The sequence below is a fragment of the Oncorhynchus gorbuscha genome, linkage group LG04 (genome assembly GCF_021184085.1).
Source record: "Oncorhynchus gorbuscha isolate QuinsamMale2020 ecotype Even-year linkage group LG04, OgorEven_v1.0, whole genome shotgun sequence".
NCBI lineage: Eukaryota > Metazoa > Chordata > Actinopteri > Salmoniformes > Salmonidae > Oncorhynchus > Oncorhynchus gorbuscha.
Genome location: NC_060176.1, coordinates 42,125,257 through 42,150,311, shown reverse-complemented (window position 1 = coordinate 42,150,311; position 25,055 = coordinate 42,125,257). Strand labels below are relative to the sequence as shown.

The 25,055-nt window shown below is 44.2% G+C and overlaps 1 protein-coding gene across 2 annotated transcripts in view; it reads left to right on the top strand.

Annotated features, from left to right (window-relative positions):
* LOC124034087 (ephrin-A5b-like) overlaps positions 1-21,875 on the top strand; it is a 133,016-nt gene extending 111,141 nt beyond the window's left edge. Inside the window, exons 3-5 of one of the 2 annotated variants that reach the window (XM_046346813.1) lie at positions 18,709-18,774; positions 19,141-19,221; positions 21,673-21,875. In XM_046346813.1, coding sequence (XP_046202769.1) covers positions 18,709-18,774; positions 19,141-19,221; positions 21,673-21,800 — 275 coding nt within the window. In that variant the 3' untranslated portion in view covers positions 21,801-21,875. The remainder of the gene's footprint in view (positions 1-18,708; positions 18,775-19,140; positions 19,222-21,672) is intronic. The other variant, XM_046346814.1, reaches the window with a different exon arrangement.
* The last annotated feature ends 3,180 nt before the right edge of the window (positions 21,876-25,055 follow it).

Genomic DNA, 25,055 nt, shown 5'->3' with positions numbered 1-25,055 from the left:
TAGTATCTTCCTTTTAGGTGTTTTGCTCCATCGGGGATATAATCCTGCAGCAACAGGAAATGTGAATTGTTTGAATTATAATGAATGTTTTTTTTTTTTTTTTAAGGGTTTGATGCATTTTTCGTTAGGGCAAATCCAGCCTGACATTTTAAAGTGGAAATTACTCACTTTTGAAGCTTTTTTTACACCTCGAATACACTACAAGTTTGCATTTCCTGCCGTGCAGGAAAATTCTCAGCAACAGCAGAGGGATCCAATTACGATCCTGCATGTGTGTGTGAGAGTACTAGAGAGTAATGTCACGTGTTACATGTTACAGTTGAAGTAAGACTGATGTCGGAGGGGAGGGCGGATGCAGCCCTTAACGTGTTTCGAATTTTATTAAGCCGTCTCAGAAGAACAACCATTTCACATCCAAGTTTATATTAGAAGAATATGATACTTCAAATTGGGTCTGGTTTGTTAGGAAGTCTTGGCAAAGCTGTCAAAAAAAAATCAACACATTACTCTCTAGAACTCTTTACTGGACTGATCCAGTTCACTATGGGCCTTTGTAGAATATATCGTCTATCTCAGCTCATTTTCTGCCTGTTACACAGAACACAGAGCCCTAACCCCATATTACAGGAACTGTGGTGTGTGTTTGATAGAAAACAGCCTCTAACAGCCTTGACTCCTCACCCCGTGTTTTTACAACCTTGCGATTAGAGGAGACACTTGTAGACTCACATTTCACTGCAGCTTTTCATTTAGAACGCATTGCTCCTAGAATGTTCTTCCCTAAAAAAAAAGAAAAGGGAACAGAATCCTCTGGGATACTGATTAAGACAAATTTGAACATTAGAAGTGTTCCCTGCTGAATAGTATCCCATGCTTTCTCAAGAATGGCAGTGAGGGGTTACTCTTCATATTACGATGTGAGGTTAAACAGCCCAGAGGTGCTGGGGTTTCATGTGTCATGGCTGTGGAGGTGTGTGTGTGTGTGTGTGTGTGTGTGTGTGTGTGTGTGTGTGTGTGTGCGTGTGCGTGTGTGTGTGTGTGTGTGTGTGTGTGTGTGTGTGTGTGTGTGTGTGTGTGTGTGTGTGTGTGTGCGTGTGCGTGTGCGTGTGTGTGAGAGAGTTCGTCTGAGGCTGCCACCCCAGGGAAATCAGTTTTTTTTAGCAAAGCTGGGTGATGGAGTTGGGTTGAAAGTATCACTTTGCTGCTGCTAAAATATGCTTCTAGTTGGACTCACTGACTCACTGCACTGGCAAATACCACCTCAATACACACGGTCTCCTAAACCGCGTACTCTGACACCAATATGTCTGTTGATGTACTGAGATTTCACTTCAGTGTATTATGTGTGTGTGTGTCCTGTTCGAGATCGTACTGTGTGGATCAACCAAGGTGTGAGGATAGAATATGCTACTTAGCGCATGGAGAAGATCACTTCTACTTTTTCCTCCAGAACGTCTGGGTCGTTCCACCAATTCGGTGGCCTTTTGAGAAGTGTACTGTGAGAAGTTAAGAACCTTGGCGTGATCCTGGACAACACCCTGTCGTTCTCAACTAACATCAAGGCGGTGGCCCGTTCCTGTAGGTTCATGCTCTACAACATCCGCAGAGTACGACCCTGCCTCACACAGGAAGCGGCGCAGGTCCTAATCCAGGCACTTGTCATCTCCCGTCTGGATTACTGCAACTCGCTGTTGGCTGGGCTCCCTGCCTGTGCCATTAAACCCCTACAACTCATCCAGAACGCCGCAGCCCGTCTAGTGTTCAACCTTCCCAAGTTCTCTCACGTCACCCCGCTCCTCCGCTCTCTCCACTGGCTTCCAGTTGAAGCTCGCATCCGCTACAAGACCATGGTGCTTGCCTACGGAGCTGTGAGGGGAACGGCACCTCAGTACCTCCAGGCTCTGATCAGGCCCTACACCCAAATAAGGGCACTGCGTTCATCCACCTCTGGCCTGCTCGCCTCCCTACCACTGAGGAAGTACAGTTCCCGCTCAGCCCAGTCAAAACTGTTCGCTGCTCTGGCTCCCTAATGGTGGAACAAACTCCCTCACGACGCCAGGACAGCGGAGTCAATCACCACCTTCCGGAGACACCTGAAACCCCACCTCTTTAAGGAATACCTAGGATAGGATAAAGTAATCCTTCTCACCCCCCCCTTAAAATATTTAGATGCACTATTGTAAAGTGGTTGTTCCACTGGATGTCATAAGGTGAATGCACCAATTTGTAAGTCTGCTAAATGACTTAAATGTAATGTAAATGTAAGTTGACTTTCGACAAATGTTTGCATTCTGTCATAAAGAGCACATGTTCAACTTCATACTTCATTTCCCCATCTCAAGAGGTACAAAAAAAAAAAAAAAAGAATATCTCAAGAGGTGAAATTGACAAAAAGGAATATCTTAAATGAGCCATAAAACCCCTTGTGAGAGGGGGGATGGAAGCTTGTTGTGTGTGACAGGGAGTGGCAATTGAATGCACGCGTCATAAAACACCACAAAACTGTCTATCGACGGATAACAGGGTTGACGTCTTACGCTCGACCCGCTCGGTTTCCCACCACAAAACAGCAGAAACTGAAAACAACACAGGGCCACCGATGTGGGCTGTAGCCACGCAAGAGACCAGACTCAGTACACATGACACCTCCATACACCGAGTGTACAAAACAATATAAGGAACTTTTTCCATGACAGACTGAACAGGTGAATCCAGGTGAAAGCTATGATCCCGTATTGATGTCACGTTGTTGAATCCACAATCAATCAGTGTAGATGAGGGGAAGGAGACAGGTTAAAGAAGGATTTTAAAGCGTGAGAAGGGCTTACCAAGAAAAACTTCCAGAAGGACTAATTCAAGGTTAAAAGGAGTTGGCGCACTCAACAAAAAAAAATGCAACACATTTATTTTAGCTCACTTTAATCCATTTGTACAGGATGTGGACAGGTGACTGATGTTTCGATGTCAAGCTAAAGTCTTCCTCGGGATTTTTAAAGACAATTGAGACATGGTTTATGGAAAAAATGTAAGTGCCTTTGAACAGGGTATGGTAGTAGGTGCCAGGCGCACCGGGTTGAGTGCGTAAAGAACTGCAATGCTGCTGGGTTTTTCACCTTCAACAGTTTCCCGTTTGTATCAAGAATAGTTCACCACCCAAAAGGACATCCAGCCAACTTGACACCACTGCGGGAAGCATTGGATTCAACATAGGCCAGCATCCCTGTGGAACGCTTTCGACACCTGCTAGAGTCTATTCCCCTTGACGAATTAAGACTGTTCAGAGGGCAAAAGGGGGTGCCACTCAATATTAGGAAGGTGTTCCTAATGTTTTGAACACTCAGTGTCTATTGTCCATTGTTCATTATTTGCCATGGTGTCATCACTGTGCAAGTGTTCTGGACCATAGGCAATATAATTAAAACAAGTTCAATGCTCAGCAATAATATAATATTGTTCCTTGTTGCCAAACATGGGGGGGGGGGTGTCCTCATCATTGTCTTATGCTTAGGCCAGCACCATAGCCATAAGCTCGGCTGTGTGATTGTGCATGGATAGCATACCTGAATAATGAGCCAGTCGTGGGGTTCCATCGGTCGGTTTGTCCTTGTGTGTTGGGATTGATGTGCTACTCGAAAAAGTATTGAGCAGTGGAAAACATGTGTGTTGTGTTCTGGAAGGTCAAGATCCGTTTTGCCAGGTGGATGAAGCTTCATCTCAGGTTTTAGTTTGTGTAGCTGGGATTTCACCTCGTTCTAAGTCTCCTTCTATTTTAGCAGTTTGGCACTTAGGTCTGGGTAGATTTTGATCCTCTTCCCTGCATAGGTCGGACTCCCGGCTTCCGCAGCAAGGTGAACAATTCGCCGCTCGACTTCAAACCTGTGGATCCGTACAATCATACAACGAGAAGCATTGCGGAGTTGACCCGTGCGGTACGCAATGTTAATCAGCGGTATGGGATCCAGCTCCTCCTGCTCAAACAGTTCATGGAAAAGATGACTCATGAAGGGAGTTGGGTTGCCCACTTCCACACTAATTTCAAGTCTTGTGACCCGCACATGGAATTTACAGGAATGATTTTCGAGTGATTCGGTTTTCTCTTTTAGGAGCTTGATTATCCCTTCCAACTTAGCTTGCTCTGTTTCCAGGTCATGGAGTTGTACCTCTGTCGCATTGGCTGTCTTCTCCAGACTTTCCACGTTAGTTGAATGGGTATCCACTTCAGAAGCGAGCACGGCCAATGATTAATTTTACCGGTTTTAATTGTGCAGATACGATCTCCTCACAAACAATCTCTCGTATAGTAGCGGCCAGCTCTTTCTGATGTCTGGTGTTATGAGCCACCTTGTTCCCGCAAGTGAATTGTGGACAGATGAATTCTGTGCTGCTGAAGCAAAATAGACCTGCTCTTTATTTACTGTCACACATTTAATGTCCAACACCTTAATATGATGCTTAGTCTTGAAAAGTTTTAGGAAATAAATCTGTTAACTCATAGAAATTTGCTAAAGAAAGCCACGATAAGGCCACGTGTTTCAATGCATGCCACCGGAACCCTATCATGTATGACATTCCATGTGTAAACTTATATTTTTTATTACCATAGCATTTTTGTATGTTCTCTATATTAATATACTTGAAAATGTATAAATTGACCAAATCGGCACATTTGGGCAAACTCCTGGCAGACTTGATACAAAATATTGTGCAGTAATGTAATTCTTCATTGGATCAGTCTGAAACTTTGCACAAACACTGCTGCCTTCTGGTGGCCAGAATCTAAATGACACCTAGACTCCTATCTGAAAGTATGTCCTTTCTCTTTCAAAGATGATTTAAAAAAGCATGTTTTTTTGTTTGTATTATCTTTTACCAGATCTAATGTGTTATATTCTCCTACATTCATTTGACATTTTCACCAACTTCAAAATGTTTCCTTTCAAATAGTATCGGTGGCGCAGCGGTCTAATATACTTCATCTCAGTGCAAGAGGCGTCACCACATTCCCTGGTTCGATTCCAGGCTTTATCACATCCGGCCGTGATTGGGAATCCCATAGGGTGGCGCACAATTGCCCCAGCATCGCCCGGGGTAGGCCTTCATTGCTATGCAGGACATTTTAAACTTGTAGTGTATTATTGAGGTGTATTTGAGGTTTAAAAGGCTTCTGAAGTTTGTCATTTCCACTTTGACATGTCAGACATGTCTCAGCCCCTTTAAAAAATGCCCATTAATTACAGTATAATTCAATTTTCCTGTTGCTGCAGGATTCTTTTCCTGCTGTAGCAAACTGGCTCAAATTAAGATCCTCCATCTACATATTTTTGGTACGGTATCATTTCTGACAGTTAAGGACAAGCTGCCAAACAAACCCAGACATCTTTCCCCATGAAACATGACCCCTGCCTGGAGTGTTGAAACAGGCAGGGGATATCAGTGGGATATTATTGGTAGATCTACACACAAGTCTGTTTTATCCATCATCACCATTTATGATGGAGGCAGTTAACCTGACAGCCAACCAGGGACTCTCTCTCTCTCTCTCTTCTCTCTCTCTCTCTCTCTCTCTCTCTCTCTCTCTCTCTCTCTCTCTCTCTCTCTCTCTCTCTCTCTCTCTCTCTCTCTCTCTCTCTCTCTCTCTCTCTCTCTCTCTCTCTCTCTCTCTCTCTCTCTCTCTCTCTCTCTCTCTCTCTCTCTCTCTCTCTCTCTCTCTCTCTCTCTCTCTCTCTCTCTCTCTCCTTTATTATCTCCACCTGTTTCTTTCTTTCCCGTTCCGAAGCAGTCGAGATGGAGGGGTTGCATTACAAAAACCTCCCAAATTCTTGAATGTTGGCCATTGTCAGCATGACACTAACCAACGTTTAATTCAGCTAATTGGCTAGGCCCACCGCTAGCCAAAACCTTTACCTAAATAACTAACTGCCTGTGTATGGCCAGTTGTCATGAGCTAACACCAGCTGCCATGACTATATATGGTATTTATGTCTCGTATGCCTGTGCCTATGACGGTGCTATTAAGCCTTATGGCAGCAGGTCAAAAGTTTCTTAGTAGAGTTTTATGTTACAGACTGCTTGCCTTGTCAGCCCTGATAGAGCTGTGAAATGGTAACATCGTTACTCATTGCGTATTCATTTCCGTGTGTCATTATTTTCCGACTCTATCTCTCTGCGTTGTTGGGAAGGGCCTGTAAAAAGTAAGCATTTTGCCGTTAGTCTACAGCTGTTGTTTACGAAAGCACGCGACAAGTACAATTTGATTTGATCGGAAGGGAGAGGGAAGGGAAGGGAAATCGCCACGGTCGGAGTTAGATGAGGTTTAGGGTTAGACACTTCCCCCCCTGCAAGTTTTATTTCCAACCTTTTCTTCTCATCCCGCTGAAAAGATGCCTGTCCAGAGTGCTATCTTAAATTACACTCCAACTGATAGGCTACCCATAGAACACATCCATTCTGCTATACAATGTCATATTGCTTTCGATGCCTGCGGCTTCAATGCTCTCTGAGTGATTCCAGCGTGTCGCCTCTCTGGCCACTGCTGCGGATATTAAAGTCATCCACCATGAGCTCTGCCGACATGTGATTTCCCAATGCTTTTGTGTCCAGATTGAACATCTGTAAGACATAGGGGGGGGGGTTGTTTGTTGATTGGATAGAGTATAGAGAACAGCGGAAGGGGAAAGAATGACATCTGTATGATAGTAATACTCTTTTCTGGGGCATGTTTGCTCACACACAAAGGCCCCAGATTGACCGCAACCTCATCAGCACCAGCAACACCTTCATCATAGCTCTCATCCTCCTCCCGATCCCCGTTAGCAGCATCAGCAGCAGCAGCAGAAGCATAGCCGTTGTGATACTCAGCTGCTTCTGAAATTCATTGGCTTCATGAGTAGCTTACATCATCATCAAAATCACCATCGTATCGCCGGCATCAGTGTGAACAATTTGTTACACATGTCTTACTTTCAGATTGCCATACAACACCTACTGCCATCACAGAGGTCAGGCATACTGTAACTACCCGTATACATACATATATATATATATGTATATATATATATATGTATATGTATACGGGTAGTATATATATATATATATTCGGGTAGTATATATATATTCAACTCTACAGTATACGATTTAGCACGTCGTTTTAGAATGATGTGTTTTCAGTCAACATTCGCTTAGCTTGCTACCAAATCTGGAGAAATTGTTTTGTGGATGTTGCCGAGGGGATATTGTCTAGCATGAAAGAAGCAGACAAGTAAGAGTGATATTGTTAAACATTCTTCAACATAACTCTTCCCGAAAGGACAGCGGTGAATGGGAGTGTTTTTGTTGAACACAGCAGTGGATGCCATTGAGAACCTGTTGATTGGACAGGTTCCGCTTTCTGACAGGGAGGGCACTGTGTGTGTGTGTGTGTGTGTGTGTGTGTGTGTGTGTGTGTGTGTGTGTGTGTGTGTGTGTGTGTGTGTGTGTGTGTGTGTGTATATGTGTGTGTGTGTGTGTGTGTGTGTGTGTGTGTGTGTGTGTGGGGGGGGGGTAATAACCACACCACAGGAGGATCTAGAAAACCCTTCATTTGCATTCAGAAACATGCAGAGCATAGCAGACCAGACAGATGATTGCGGGAGAAGAAAACCCAGTGGCTGTTTAACAAGATAGACTGGTGGGGGATGGGGGCATGTATGTGTGAGTGAGTGTGTCTGGCAGGATAGCTCTGTATATTGTGGTTGGTATAATGTTGAAGAAAAATGACATTATATACTGTGTGGTTTGGGATTGGAAATATGGACAATACATATGGCCGGGGAAGTAATGTGGTGTTGTCGTGCTTATTTTGGGACATTCGTGTTGAGGAATTTGAAAGTAAATAATTATGTCATTGAATTTTTGCATTGTCCTTCTTCAAAAATGCGTATTTGATTAATTGCAATGGAGAGAGGAACTCAAAGCGACCACCGTGATTTACACTGAGTCTCATAATGAATTGTTCTTTCAGTAACTCAAGGAGCTGAGGGAGATAGGCTGAAAAAAATGCCCGCAGACCATTGATTGATTCACTATCTGGTCCGTAGATGAAGATTAAGATGTTAAATTATATTCTGACAGAGAAATGCCCGCTAATGGTGTTTTCGACCTTTGAGTTCGACGCGGGCGAGGGCTTGATTTGTTGCATCTGTGATACAATTATAAAGAGGAGACAGAGTTCTGCTGTCAGGCGCTTCAACAACACAAACGGCTTAATCAAAGCTAGCAGGTCGCGGGGAATAAACCCAAATCGAGAACACGATTCTTCATTTTTCATTGTCAGCCGCAGGTCTCTGTTTAGAGGAGCTGGATTGTCTATCAAGTCGTAGAGGGAGAGAGAGGTAGAGGGCTAGAGTCAGTCGTAACAGCATGGGTCAAAACCTTTTTTCTTTTTCCCATGCTTCCTTTCTTTCTATAAATGAGTGAGAGTGGGTGTGAGTGAGAGTGGGTGTGAGTGAGTGAGAGTGGGTGTGAGTGAGAGTGAGTGAGAGTGGGTGTGAGTGAGAGTGAGTGAGAGTGGGTGTGAGTGAGAGTGGGTGTGAGTGGGTGTGAGTGAGAGTGGGTGTGAGTGAGAGTGGGTGTGAGTGAGAGTGGGTGTGAGTGAGAGTGGGTGTGAGTGAGAGTGAGTGAGAGTGGGTGTGAGTGAGAGTGGGTGTGAGTGAGAGTGAGTGAGAGTGGGTGTGAGTGAGAGTGGGTGTGAGTGAGAGTGGGTGTGAGTGTGAGTAAGAGTGGGTGTGAGTGAGAGTGGGTGTGAGTGAGAGTGGGTGTGAGTGAGAGTGAGTGAGAGTGAGTGAGAGTGGGTGTGAGTGAGAGTGGGTGTGAGTGAGAGTGGGTGTGAGTGAGAGTGGGTGTGAGTGAGAGTGGGTGTGAGAGTGAGAGAGTGAGAGTGAGAGAGTGAGTATGCAAAATGCACTGCCTTGCAGGAAGCCATTTAATGTTACTCACATCTGCAAGCAATTCAGCAGAATACTGTATTAGCTGTGATTGAGTTACGGCTGTGACGTGTCGGCCACTCTGACAGACGCTGCTAAGGAAGGGATGGGTTAGGGCAAGGGGAGCGCTTCCTAGGTCAGAAGTCAGCCAGCATTGGCGGCTTAAGTGAACCCTGCAGATCAGGGAACGTTGAAGGCAGCATCTTTTTCTAATATAGAGAATCTGTGGAGCGATTTTAATCTCAGAAGGGCCCAAATCCAATATCAGTAGAGTGAGGGTTGAGAGAAGGGGGGAAAAAAGTGTCTGTGAGTCGATGCGATGTGTGACGAATGGGAAACTAGCTGGTGTCATCAAGCAGTTGTCTGCCGTGAGTTATGTTGCTCGTATTCCTTCGTGGACTACACAGTGACAGAAAACATGATCCGTCACTACTATGTCCCGTGAACAAGGATGAAATGAGTTCTCGGGTGCGGAGTTAGAAACAGAACAGATCTGTCTGATTGACCTGACAAAAAGCCAGGTAGGCCATGGTCAAAAAGCATCAGCCGTGCTCGCAAATGTCAAAACACTACTGTACGGCATAATCTATAAAGTGCAACAAGATAAACCACTGGATCGTATAGTAAGTGGTAAGCCAACCTGAGAACGTAGTTTTGATGTTCATGTTCAAAAGGATTGCCCTTGATCTTGTCTGACGATGCGCACACGTGATTCAAGACGCAAGGCATAGCCCTTCTGTCGTGCTTGTGGTATGGTATCATGTACCCTATAATGCAAGTCGTACAGAGGCTCTATTCTGCGGCCGCAGGAATAGCGTTAAGCAAAGGCGTGGATGGTATATATGTACACAATAGGTATATGTTTTTAGGCTGAAGGAGGATGCATAATAGTCACAGAGGGCCTCTGCATTTCCATTCCTATGGGTGAGTAGGAAACCTGGGTACAGACATGATAATAACTCAGGCTCTACCCATTCATGTGAAAAATCATTCCTGTCGTCAGCTCTCAGAAATGACTCAACAACATGAAATAGTGTGACAGAAACCACAGTCAACCACTTGGACTCAAATGCATTATCATAATTTAGATAGATGGGTTACTTTCTCTCCTCTCCTCTGTGATTCTGGGTCATTTCCCATCCCTGTGTGTCACTGTTCCTCTCCATGGCGGCTAGCCCAGTGTGCCTGCCCTCCAGACAACACGTTACACTCCCTCCCTCCCTGAAACACTACCAGAGAATGGCCGCCACCCAACTGCTCCCCTGGGGGGGGCGTTTCTATTGGCTGCCGCTAAGGTTCCAGTCACAGAACACAGCCACTAATGACCCAGCCATCAGAATCCTCATGGTTCTGAGGCCCCCCATTTAAAGAATTAACTGGAAACAGTTGTCCAGCGAGCTGTCTGCCTGGCTGGCCAGACTTCGCTAATCAAAGGAGTGAGGTAAGTAATGGAACACTTGTTGAAGGAAGAAAGGAGGGAGGAAGATAAGGGGGAAAAGGCTCTAATCAACAAACTAGCGTTTGACCACCAATAATGTAATTATCGCTTTTGTCCCTGGGAAAGAGTAATGGCGCTTCGCTAATGCTGTGAAAAGCCAGGAATTAAGAGAAACGAGGACGAACTAGGAATCACATACTAGACAATGACAGTTTTTCCACATATGTATGAAAAAATGAAAAAGTCACCAGAATCAAGAACGACGTCCTCTCTCTCTCACTGCGTCCCTCTCGCTTTCTCTTGAGCCAGTAGCATGAGGGATGAATTGGGTTCATATTTGGCACCGGTTGAAAGATGTGAGGAAAGAGCGAAAGGCCAGTTTATATGCTTTCCACGGCCTCCTTCCCTCTCTCCTCTGACCCTCATCCTCCATCCATCCTTCAGTACCGCCTATTGTGATTGGACTATAGCAACATCTGGTTAATGGTCCTCTCCCAGGGCCATCTCCTCAATTTCCCCACCCACAGGTTGTGTGGCCAACAGCACTGCAGTTGTTGTTCTTTGTCTTAGCTTTTTCTTCTTCTATTTTTTCATTCATTGAAAGAAACGCAGACTGCTGTGCGGCTTGTTGATGCATGTGCGTGCATGTGAATGTGTGCAAGGGTATCTGGGTGCGTGCTACAGTGAGCTCCAAAAGTATTGGGACAGTGGGACATTTTTGTATGTTTTGGCTCTGGACTCCAACACTTTGGATTTGAAATGATACAATGACTATGAGGTAAGCAAATTGGAATGGGTCTTGGGTGTCAGGTAGGGGGCACTTTATTTGGCCTCAATCCGTCAGTAGAGGATGCCTGGTTATTCTTTAAAAGTGCTATCCTCACCATCTTAAATAAGCACGCCCCATTCTAAAAATGTAAAATGTAGAACCAGGAACAGATATAGCGCAGGTTCACTCCTGACCTGACTGCCCTTGACCAGCACAAAAACATCCTGTGGCGTACTGCATTAGCATTGAATAGCCCCAGAGATATGCAACTTTTCAGGGAAGTTAGGAACCAATATACACAGGCAGTTAGGAAAGCAAAGGCTAGCTTTTTCAAACAGAAATGTGCATCCTGTAGCACAAACTCCGAAATGCGCCCCCTACAGCAACTTGCCCAAGCCTCCCCCATTTCTCCTTCACCCAAATCCAGATAGTGGTCCTTCTGTAGCTCAGTTGGTAGAGCATGGTGCTTGTAACGCCAGGGTAGTGGGTTCGATTCCTGGGACCACCCATAAGTAGAATGTATGCACACATGACTGTAAGTCGCTTTGGATAAAAGCGTCTGCTAAATGGCATATATTATTAGTTTATTATTATTATTATATTAGATAGCTGATGTTCTGAAAGAACTACAAAATCACCCGGGCTAGACAATCTGGACCCTCTCTCTTATAAAATTATCCGCCGCAATTGTTGCAATCCCTATTACTAGCCTGTTCAACTTCTCTTTCGTATCATCTGAGATCCCCAAAGATTGGAAAGCTGCCACAGTCAACCCCCTCTTCAAAGGAAGATCTTTGACTTTGGCGATGTCATTTACAAAATAGCCTCCAACACTCTACTCAGCAAGTTGGATGCAGTCTATCACAGTGCCATCCGTTTTGTCACCAAAGCCCCATGTACCACCCACCACTGCGACCTGAATGCTCTCGTTGGCTGGCCCTCCCTTCATATTCACCGCCAAACCTACTGGCTCCAGATCATCTATAAGTCTTTGCTAGGTAAATCTGCGCCTTATCTCAGCTCACTGGTCACCATAGCAGCACCCACCTGTAGCATTTGCTCCAGCAGGTATATTTCACTGGTCACCCCCATAGCCAATTCCTCCTTCGGGCCGCCTCTCCTTCCAGCTCTCTGCTGCAAACTGCAAAAATCACTGAAGCTGGAGACTCATATCTCCCTCACTAGCTTTAAGCACCAGCTCTCAGAGCAGGTCACAGATCACTGCAGCTGTACACAGCTCATCTGTAAATAGCCCATCCAACTACCTCATCCCCATACTGTTAATTAATTTGCTTCTTTGCACCCCAGTATCTCTACTTGCACACTCATCTTATCCATTACTCCAGTGTTTAATTTCTATATTGTAATTATTTCACCACTATGGCCTATTTATTGCCTTACCTCCCTTGTCCTACCTCATTTGCACACATTGTATATAGAGTTTTTCTATTGTATTATTGACTGTATGTTTGTTATTCCATGTGTGCAAATGGCCAGGTCGCAGTTGTAAATTAGAACTTGTTCTCAACTATCCTACCTGGTTAAATAAAGGTGAAATAAATAACATTTAAAAAATTATGACGGAAGTGAGTACTGCGGGGCGATAGTCGTTTAGCTCAGTTACCTTATCCTTCTTGGGAAAAGGAACAATGGTGGCCCTCTTGAAGCATGTAGGAACAGCAGACAGGGATTGGGATTGATTGAATATGTCCGTAAACACACCAGCCAGCTGGTCTGTGCTTGCTCTGAGAACGCGGCTAGGGATGTCGTCTGGGCCGGCAGCCTTGCGAGGGTTAACACGTTTAAATGTTTTACTCACATTGGCCGTGTTGAAGGAGAGCCTGCAGGTTTTGGTAGCGTGCTGTGTCAGTGGCACTGTATAGTCCTCAAAGCGAGCAAAGAAGTTGTTTAATTTGTCTGGGAGCAAGACGTCGGTGTCCGCGACGGGGCTGGTTTTCTTTTTGTAATCCGTGATTGACTGTAGACTCTACCACATAAGTCTCGTGTCTGAGCTGTTGAATTACAACTGTACTTCGTCTCTATACTGACGCTTAGCTTGTTTGATTGCCTTGCGGAGGGAATAGCTACACTGTTTGTATTCAGTCATGTTTCCGGTCGCCTTGCCATGATTAAAAGCAGAGGTTCGCGCTTTCAGTTTTGTGCGAATGCTGTCATCAATCTACAGTTTCTGGTTGGGGAAGGTTTTAATAGTCACTGTGGTTACAACATCACCGATGCACTTGCTAATAAACTCACTCACCAAAGCAGCGTATACATCAATGTTGTTGTCTGAGGCTATCCAGAATATATCCCAGTACTCGCGATCGAAGCAATTTTGAAGCGGTGATTCCAATTGGTCGGACCAGCATTGAACAGACCTGAGCATGGGCATTTCCTGTTTTAGTTTATGTCTATAGGCTGGAAGCAACAAAATTGATTCGTGGTCAGATTTGCCGAAAGGAGGGCGAGGGAGGACTTTGTTTGCATCGCGGAAGTAAGAGTAGCAATGATCCAGAATGCTGCCAGCCTGGGTCACGCATTCAATATGCTGATAAAATTTAGGGAGCCTTGTTTTCAGATTAGCTTTGTTAAAATCCCCAGCTACAATAAAGGTAGCCTCAGGATATATGGTTTACATGGAGTCCAATGAAGTTCTTTCAGGGCAGTCAAGGTGTCTGCTTGGGGGAGGGGGGGATATACATTTCTGTGATTATAATCCAAGATAATTATCTTGGTAGATAATGCAGTCAGCATTTGATTGTAAGGAATTCTAGGTCAGGTGAACAAAAGGACTTGAGTTCCTGTATGTTGTTATGATCACACCACGACTCGTTAATCATAAGGCATACACCCCCGCCCTTCTTCTTAGCAGAGATATGTTTGTTTCTGTTGGCGCGATGCGTGAAGAAACTGGGTGGCTGTACCGGCTCCGATAACATATCCTGAGTGAGCCATGTATCCATGAAACAGAGAATGCTACAATCTCTGATGTCTCTCTGGAAGGCAACCCTTGCTCGAATTATGTCTACCTTGTTGTCAAGAGACTGGACATTGGCGAGCAGTATACTCGGGAGCGGTGAGCGATGTGCCCATCTACAGAGCCTGACCAGAAGACCGCTCCGTCTGCCCCTTCTGTGGTGCCGTTGTTTTGGGTTGCCTACTGGGATCTGACCCATTGTCCTGGCTGGTTGTCCAATCAGAGGATCCGATTCGGGAAAGTCATATTCCTGGTCGTAATGTTGGTAAGTTGACGATACTCTTATATCCAATAGTTCTTCACGGCTGTATGTAATAAGACTTAAAATTTCCTGGGGTAACAATGTAAGAAATAATACATAAAAAACAAAATACTGCATAGTTTCCTGGGGTGGCAGGGTAGCCTAGTGGTTAGAGCGTTGGACTAGTAACCGGAAGGTTGCAAGTTCAAACCCCCAAGCTTGACAAGGTACAAATCTGTCCTTCTGCCCCTGAACAGGCAGTTAACCCACTGTTCCTAGGCTGTCATTGAAAATAAGAATTTGTTCTTGCCTGGTTAAATAAAGGTAAAATTAAAAAATTAAAAAAGAACCCGAAGCAGCCTTTTTAGCGAATACAAGCGGTGTTGCTATTACGATCAAGCGTCTCTCTATTATGCATGGGAATACTTGGGAACAGATTTTCAAAATTAAAATCACTTGTAGCTGATTTCCTGGTGTTTTTACAGTATTTTATGTCCAATAATGAGTTTTCTTTTCTGCTCAATAAACTTAGGGGGACAAATAAAACCACCCATTGGTCAAATTCAGACTGCAGGCCACCAGTTGGGGAACCCTGCTGTAGGTGGTGGATGGAATGTATGATCATACAGCACTTTGCAGTAGACATAATGACAAGAAGAGCTATATAGATGTAATCCATCATTATTACTAACCATAAAAGCAATCATTTGAAATGATTGTGTTATTGCCTTTTCTAATCTCTCCAATATTTTCCAAAATAATAATTATATGATTTCTAAGCCTATCATCCGCATTGTGCTTGCTAATCTGAAATGATGAGGAGTTGGAAGTATCAAAGCTGGACTATGGTTCACTGGCCGTGAAAGCCCCCAAATGACTTTGAATTTAGGGAAAAAACAGATGGAAAATAATTGCCAGATCCTCTTTGACTGGCTTCATTAACTCACAGCTTTTACTATTTTTTTCAGCTACATACTGAAACTACCTTGTAAAAATGATAATAATGTTGCATAATAATACCCAATAAGGTAACTCACGAACAAGCTTAATTTCCCTCCCTTTCCAAACACATAATGTTGCCATTTTGTATCCATTGTTATGTTTCATATTGTAAGTAAGTCAAAGGAAATGTGTTTTCCGGATAACATTACAATTGCGGCGTGGCTGAGATTGAAACAATATCTCATTTAATCCACCCTGAGCGCACCTGTTTGTTCTTGCGTAATTGGATTCTGGTTCATCCCATTTGCCTTAATGCACCTGCATTATGCAGTGTACTGAGGGGACCAGTCGTTAACAGCCAGGGGACATCGCTCTGAGGAGTAACCCAACCTGGTCCTCTGTTCTGGGGCATCCTTTCAGTGCCTCTGCCTTTCAAAGGCATCAGCCTGGATGGATGGATGGATGGCTGGGGCTTGGGCTTGATGGGAACCAGAATAGCAGGTGTTGATGTTAGTGCCTGACGAGAACAACAATTTGCCCCTCCCCTGTATGGCAATCCAAAATAAACCGGCTCTGGCGTGGACGGCGTGGGCTCTAAGGGCGGAGGGGTCCTCATCAAGCCCAAAGAATGGATAGCTGCTAGAAGGAATGCAGTGCAGCTAAATCTTCTCTTCGTAGTTTACGAACGATGAAAACCCAACGAATGCATATCTAACACTAAACCACGACAAAGAGGTTTCCTTTCCTTGTCGGCTTTCTATCATTTTCACAGTTATGAAAGGACTTGATAGATGAAAAAGTATTATGAAACTCTATCCTTTCATATCAGTGGTTAGAGAGATAAAGAGGTAAATTGACAGTAATCCCCAGTATTGGGACAGAGAGCCCTGCATATCTTCTCTTCCGTGCACTTAATTATTTTCTGTTTGTGTGGGTGGCAAATAGCTTACAGATGGCAAAGAGAGGCTCCCACATGGAGTGTATTCTGCCACTTTCATCAAGCTCATCACGTTTGATCTGTAGTGCGAGTTAAGTGGTTGGTGTGGATAGCCCTGACTCGACTCCACCCACAAAGATGATGATAAGACATTTGGATTTCAGCAGGGCCCTGTGTGTGTGCGTGTGTGCGTATTTGAGAGCGAGAGGGGGAGTGAAAAAGGGTGTGTGAGCAACCGAACAGGCGAGGGAGGGTAGCCACGCTTCATTAATGTGTCACTGACTGCCTCTGCCGTGCTCGCCATGTTAAGACGCTGCTTTCTTATTTTCTCTCATCCCTCCTTCATCCCTCCTCCATCCCTCCTTCATCCCTCCTTCATCCCTCCTTCATCTTGCTCCGTGTGAACTGATGTGAGCAAGACACCATTTGGAGATCCGCTCTCCTCCCACACACGTTCACATTCAGCAGACGAGCCAACGGTGTCACACACTACAAGAGATAATGCGAAAGAGAGGTGGAAGTTAAGGGAGATGGTTTTGCCAGTGCATATACATCACACCTGATGAGCGGAGAACATCAAAACCTAAGACGGAGAAGAAGGGAAATGGAAGAAAAAAAAGAGAATGAAATATATCTGTGGCCTAGAGGGATAGATCTCCATCTCTTTTCCATTGCTATTAGACTGTCTGTTTTATGTGCTAGAACGATAAGAGGACTTGGGAGACTGCTTTTTCCTAATGCCCCACATTCTGTTGTCTTTGTAAAAGGGAGCAAATGCTCAGAGCGCTGCTCGGAGCGCTGCCCAGAGCGCTGTGTGAAGAGGCCTGTTCCAATGTAAAGCACACGGCAGAGAGACAATAGCCTGCTCTGCTCATTGACTTGTCCAATGATTAGATAGAGCGTAGACGAGACGGATCCAAGGAATGTGTGTACATGTGTGTGTTCAAAGAGGAGAGGAAAACAGCCAGAGAGGAGAGAGCCTCATCTAGAGAGGACGGGATAGACATAGAAATAGGAAGAAAGAGAGCGATAGATCAGGGTAAGGATCAGTGAAGAGGCGATGACAGACCCCGAATCCCTAATGGCGGGCCGGGGATACGCTTGACTTCATCTCATCTGCTGGGGAATGATGCTCAGATGACACAAAATGGTGCCCAGAGAACCCGTTACTGGAAGTCACAAAGGAGGCTGTTGCGGAAGGAACTGGGCATGAAGACTCAGGAGAAGTATATCTGATTGTCTTCTTCTGTAGAAGAAGGTGATACAATAGGAGGCGCAATGTAAAGATGTTCTGTTTCCAACATGGGTGTTAAGACATGAAGGACACACAATGTATTTTAAACTATTGTCTGTGGCAGGGATGGGATGTGATTGTCACACACACACAGTCCACACAACCCCTGTTTGACCCTCTCTTACAGGAGACATCACCTGCTCAGCTACCAAGCCGTTAGTGTTGATGGCCAACCAGCGACACACACACACAGGCTATTTTATAAAGCAATCCTGCCCGCAGTAGCCTAATACACACACACACACACACACACACACACACACACACACACACACACACACACACACACACACACACACACACACACACACACACACACACACACACACACACACACACACACACACACACACACACACACACACACACACACACACACACATAGTTTTGTATTGCTATCCTTTTTGGGACCAAAGAATTGATTCCCATCCAAAATCCTTTTTTCCCTAACCCTAAATCTAACCCCAACCTTAACCCTTAAACTAACCATAAGCCTAAAGTTAACCCCAAACCCTAACACTATACCTAACCCTAATTTCTAACCCTAAACTTAACCGTAACCCCTAACCCTGACTTTAATTCTAACCATAACCCTAATTGTAACGCTAAACCTAACCCCTAAGCCTAAAATAGCTTTTTTCCTCGTGGGGACAGGCAAAATGTCCCCACCATTCACTATCCTTGTGACGACTTCTGGTACCCACAATGATAGTAAAAAAAAAAACACACGCACACACACACACACAATCTCTGGAGTGACCTAGGTTGGTTATTACTGCGTTGTCGGAACTAGAAGCACAAGCATTTCGCTACACTCACATTAACATCTGCTAACCATGTGTATGTGACAAATACAATTTGATTTGATTTGACTGTCTGAAAAAGCTTTCCCGTGCAATAGCACCATGACGACACCTACCAAATCCACTTAGCAGTCAGCATGAGTACAATTAACTATCCGGATGCTTGCTCAGAGTCATATTACAAAGGCAAGATTAAATTGAACTCTGCTCTCTGTTGGTGCAGAAAATATGTGTGTTGAACAATATGTTGCAGTCCCTTGAAAAGAGGACAATTGTGTTTGAAAATGTTTTAAGATGTACTCTAGTAGCATTGTCCTTATCTGTGTTCTTGTGTCCTTGTTTTCCAGCCTCCACTATCGCCGAGAACGGAAGAAGAACATGCCTGAAACTCAAAGTGTTCGTCCGACCAACAAGTAAGTCTCTCCAGCTGCAACAGAAACGTTGACATGGAGCCTGTTTAACACTCGTGGTGTATTTTCCCTGCTCTCAATACGCCTTCTGAATGACTCCTTGCTCTCTGTTGAACATGTCAGTTTCATATCTCATGACAGCTCCTATATTGTTAACCTATGGCAGTGGCTACCATTGTTTCTATCCAAAGACAAGTGGAAGAATGAAAGATTTGAATGAAATTGAATTGCACACGTCTTGTGAATGCTGTCATGAGCTTGGGGCTTGGGGATCTTTGTTTTCAGGATGGGTAGTTTGGGGGAGGGTGTCACTAACCTATTTGGCTTATTATCTCTAATGAAATCTATTATCTCTATTTCTATCTCTAGACAACTGCGTGAAAACTATAGGCGTACATGACCGTGTTTTTGACGTTAACGACAAAGTAGACAATTCATTAGAACCCCGAGGTTAGTATGGCTTTCTGCATTCATGTACTTCTGTCTGTCCCCCTTGCACGCACACACACGCACGCACGCACGCACACACGCACGCACGCACACACACACACACACACACACACACACACACACACACACACACACACACACACACACACACACACACACACACACACACACACACACACACACACACACACACACACACACACACACACACACACACACACACACACACACACACACACACACCCCTTCCTGTCTTTCTCTCTTTTTCTACGCTGATTGATCCATCTACAGATGTAGGCTCTTCATTTGAGCCAGTATGCTACAGCTGGAAAATAATCCCGCAGCAACAGAAAAGGTTTTTGTCAGGGTTAATATATTTTTCATCAGGGCAAATCAAGTCTGAAATTTCAAAGTGGAAATTATAAACTTTAGAAGCTGTTTTAAAACAGAAATACACTACACGTTTGTATTTCCAGCTGTTCAGGAAAATTCTCGGCAACAAAAAAGGGATCAAATTAAGATCCTACATCTGTATGCTCTCCCAGCATGGTTGTCATATTAGACTGTTCATGCTACTGCGTTGTTGTGTTGCTGCTAGCTGTTGCCAGTTGTATTTTGCTGGTGATATGGTCTATGTTTGCATGTGTCATACGTCATACACCACAGTTGTCCCGGGCAAAACTCCTCATGTCTCATGTCAGCATATAACATAGGCTACTTGTGTCAGAACACAGAGGCTGCGTTTAGTCAGGCAGCCCAATCTTACCTTTTTTCCACTAATTGGTATTTTGACCAATCACATCAGATCTTTTCACATCAGATCTTTTCACATCAGATCTTTTTCAAGGTGATCTGATTGTTCAAAAGACAAAATGGTGAAAAAAAGAACAGAATTGGGTGGCTTGCAGCCAAATCATTTTTGGGGCTGCTTTATATCCTAGATTCAAATTAATCCTCCAGTTTGCTTTAATTGAACCGTGAGCTATGTTTCACATATGTTCAATCTGAGGAACATGATAGTCAATATTGAAAAATAAATATTTGCACAATAGAGTCCATTAATGCTGAAGTCTATTGAAATCCTGACTATTGATTCCATGGCCTTTTCTACACTCTGTTTTCATTTCAATTGACTCTATTCTACTCTTCTAAGAACCCAAGGCTTTATTATGACAGAATGCATGCGTACTGTAACCATCTGTCAGCTAGCTGCATTTTCTCTCCCTCCCTCTCACTCATTCACTCACTCACTCACTCACTCACTCACTCACTCACTCACTCACTCACTCACTCACTCACTCTCACTCTCTCACACACACATTGCTGTCTAATTCCTGCTCTGGATTACCCCAAGGAGACACAACATATACACACTGACTCTGCAAATAAATAAACCTCTGTCAAAATGCAACACATTAGTCATTTTAAACAGAGTTTTAGGAATCACATTTGTCATCGCATTAGCAATTACAGTTTTCTGAAATGTATATTTACATCTGGGAGTTGGAGAATATTACATTTTCTATATTTATTCATGGAAGCTGTTCACTGTACCTCGTCTGTCACACACATACAAGCACATACTCACTCTCTCTCTCTCTCTCTCTCTCTCTCTCTCTCTCTCTCTCTCTCTCTCTCTCTCTCTCTCTCTCTCTCTCTCTCTCTCTCTCTCCTCTCTCCTCTCTCCTCTCTCCTCTCTCCTTTCTCCTCTCTCTCTCCTCTCTCTCTCCTCTCTCCTCTCTCTCCCCTCTCTCCTCTCTCCTCTCTCTTCTCTCCTCTCTCTCACGCACACAAGCTTGGGGAGTCTGGCGTTTAGATTTATTAAGGTCAGAGACCTAGACTGCCTCCATCTTGCTGCCTGCCTTAATGCCATCCCCAACCTATGTACCTCTTCCTCTCTCCCTTTATCTCTCTCAGCCCCACCCCCTTACCCCTTTCGCTCTCTCTCTCTCTCTCTCTCTCTCTCTCTCTCTCTCTCTCTCTCTCTCTCTCTCTCTCTCTCTCTCTCTCTCTCTCTCTCTCTCTCTGTTATCTGTCTGTTTGCGTTACCCACCTGTGAGTGTGTGTGGGGGCACGTTCTGTGCTCTGTGTGGCTCTGCATTGGCCTAGCTTGCTCCCTCAGTGTGCCGTTAGACAGGCCCATGGCTGCAAATTGATAACACTGCCAGTCAGCCTGGGGAGACTCTTAACCATGCCATTGAGCTTCAGAGGATGGGACTCATCCAAGCAGAGTGGGCGGCCAGCTTGCTGGCTGGCTGATGTGTAACAGCAGCAGTAGCAGCAGCACATTGTGTACTGGTGTTATTTCAGCCATCACTTTGTTCTTAGTTGTAAGATATAAGCATTCCGAATAAAATAGAGAAAAACAAGCCACCGTACATCACCATGTTTGTGCATTGTGTATGTGTTGATAAACTCTGCTCATTACACTATCTTCTCTTGTTCCCTTAGATGATACGAGTCACGAGTCGGCCGAACCTTCCAGGAGCGACGGCACAAATGCAGCGTCACACTCGCGGATAGCCAGACCACTTCTGGCTGCACTGCTAATCTGCCTAGCAACACTCTTCACCTTATAGCGCCTCCCCCTGTCCTGGACGGGAATTATACCCTGTGAGGCCTGAATCTGCCCAGTGCTGAGGCTGGGGCTGGGGTGGGAGATTGGGGGGGGGGGGGGTATTGAGAGTGGGCTTCATAAGAAACTCTCTATTTTCTTCCAGATATTTAAGTGGTCTTTCTCCTTCAGTGATTTTGTAAAAGTTGATGTTGGAAGCGGGAGAGACTGTTTCCCTCTTAAAACTGTCAACTAAGATGCCAAATCCTTGTTTTTGACACTTAGTGATTCTTGTTTTCCTTTGACTTCTGACATCACTTTACGTCATGCTGATCCATTGCACCGCTCACACACACCTACACACACACACACTTTTACACTGACAGTTAAGCAGTAGCTCTTTTGGTAGGTTGTAAAGCAGTAATACACAGTACGTAATGGTGGTTTTTAGCTCGTATGTAGACCGAGAACAAGGGAGCAGATGTGGGTAGTACTCACATCTCCTAGTCTTTACAGATTCACCTCTCTTGGGACCAGGTGGATGTAGATAGGTGTGTTTTTGTTGGGTTTTAGAGATAGAGGAGGATCCTAGGTCTCTGTTGAGATACAGTGTAGAACATGTTTAGTAGGAGGGTATGGGAATGAGTGAGCTGAGTCGGTTGAACTCTTGTTGAGTCCCTTGGCCTCTTTGATGAAGGTTTGCACTCATTTGCCGTCCTTGTGTGTGTGTGTAGAGAAAGGCCTGGTCCAGTCAAGAAAATGTTGCCTTGGCACACAAATAAAAGACAAAAATCAAACACTTTCGTTCAACACTTTGTGGACCGTCGCTAGAATAAAACATCAATTATTTGAACGATTACTCAATTTAAGAGCGGCAGACATGCAGGTCATTTTGTGCGTCATTCATTGACTTCATCTGTAATTGCTCCTTTGTGCCAGATGATGCGTTGTCAATAATAACAAGACTCTTAACTTGAAGCGTGAACCCTCACTGATTGCAGTTTAGATTCAGTTTGTTATATATAAATAAAATGAAAAAAAACAAACATTTGAGAGTTGTTCCTTACATACTATGCCTTCTCTTGCTAATGTTCTGAAATGTCATCTATGCTTACAACAAAGACACGTGCGTATCAGAGCGTGGAGAGATGTTGCGTTGTTGAACGCCTGCGTTAATGGCGGAGAGAAGAATGTGACTCGAGCTCTGGGGTCTGTGTCAGCAGCTAAGAAAGGTGCCTCTCTCACTCTTTTCTCACAATACCACTCCCCTACCAGGCAACTACATGTTTTTTTCCCCCTACAATTGTGTATCATTAGTTCACTTAGATATGCTGCAAAACGTCACATGTGGAATTGTCTCTGAGCATAGCTCTTCAGTATACCCATTAAGGAGGCGACAACAGTGTTGCTCTCCTGTATTTTTCCACGAGGCTTTACCACTCATGCATAACCACAACTTCAACTCTAACCACAGATTCAGCAGCCATTAGTCAAATAGCGCTCAGACGCCGTAGCTACAGTCCATTATAGCAGGCGGCCTGTTCTCCACTGACCAGACCACATTCATTCTACAACCGTATAATTCAAATTTAATCAACTCGCAACGAGTATCTTCATAGAGAAAATATCCCTTAACATCGAGTTGGAATGCAGAGCAGTTTAGGCCACGTTTTGTTTAGCCTGTATTTCTACATTGCACTGTTCTATAATGACATTCAACTTCCTTAGACTCACACAGGCTCAGATGGTAGATTAACATAGTTGGAGAGATTTAAAATGGAAACACTGTTACAGATACATGAATTAGGTCTGTTGACACAGGTTTCCTTTCAGAGGACGGAGCGAGAGAGAGAGAGAGACAGAGAGAGAGACAGAGAGAGAGATGCATGCCTAGTTACCGCTCCTACTGTTACGGGCTTAAGTGACTCTTTAATGAGGTTCAAAATGAGAGGAATGCGGACCCCATATTGTGGAGTAAAGGGAGTTTTTTCTGGTATTAAAAATAGATGGTGGAAGGCCTGGGGGGGTCTCCGGGGGTGGGGGGTGTTGGGTGTACCTTTCACCCTAGGGTTTTTTTTAAAGCATCAGTGACCTTGCAGTTAGAGAGGGCTGGTGAGTGAAGGGGATGGGGGAGAGAGAAATAAGGAGAGAAGGAGAGAGAAAGAAAGAGATGTGACGGAGGAAACAAGCTGCATATATGACTGGAGTGCCTAACAAAAACCACCCAATACAACCTTTTTAAAAACACTAGATAAAATGGCATATACACATATGCTTAAAGTACTACTGTTCTCCCCAAGGCATGTTTTGATTTGTTTTGATTTATTCTGTTATTGATTTTTCTCGGCTGCCTTCTATATTCTTCTCCTGAAGGGTTGTGTGTGCTTTCGGCCGTATTTGTTTTCATACTATGGTAACAATGCTATTACAGTAGAATAGCAGCTCATCTTTGGGGGGAGGGGGGGGGGGTAACAGGAGATGACGCCATTTAATGAGGTACTAATTTTCACCAGAACGCCACGGGATGGGCGCCATGTTCAAATCCAAGATGGCCGCCTTTCATCAACAACGTCATAGCCTACACTTTTTTGGGGAAGGCCAGCTTTAATTGTATTCTATTATAATTGCCCGTACTACTCTTTATCATTATTGCTACTATTATTACCATGGTTTATTCTGTACACGCGTTAACTTGGGAAATGAGGATCAACTTGTTAACTGGATACCGTGTATCCTGAGGTAGTCAACCATATAACAAGTAGTGTTAGATTAGTTACTGTTTTTGTACCTTTCTGGAGGACAAAATAAAAAATAAAATAAAAAAATAGACACTTCATTGTTAAAACTATTATTATTGTTATGATGATGATTATTGTTAGCAAAAACTCTTGATGTAAATAGTGTTTGATATTAAAGTTTTAATTTGATTCGTATGTCTTTTCTAAAAAACAATGAACACAGTAGAATCTCTGGATATTTGGGAGTAATACACATGAAAAGTGCATTGTGAACTGTGATCTTCAATGCCTTGAAATTACAAGCTGTGCACATCTGTGCTTACTTGTGTGTACTTGCGCATGAGTACTGGTGTGTACCTTTGCACCTGTGCGTACCTGTGTACAGCTGGTTGGACTTAAAGCCAATGGGGGGGGCCTCACCTGCTACATAGCTATGTTTCAACCAATCAATCAACAGCCACCGTCACCACTTCGTCACAAGGATCCACACAGAACAGACCGAGAGAACAGAACAGACGTGGACAAGATTAACAGTGTTTGTG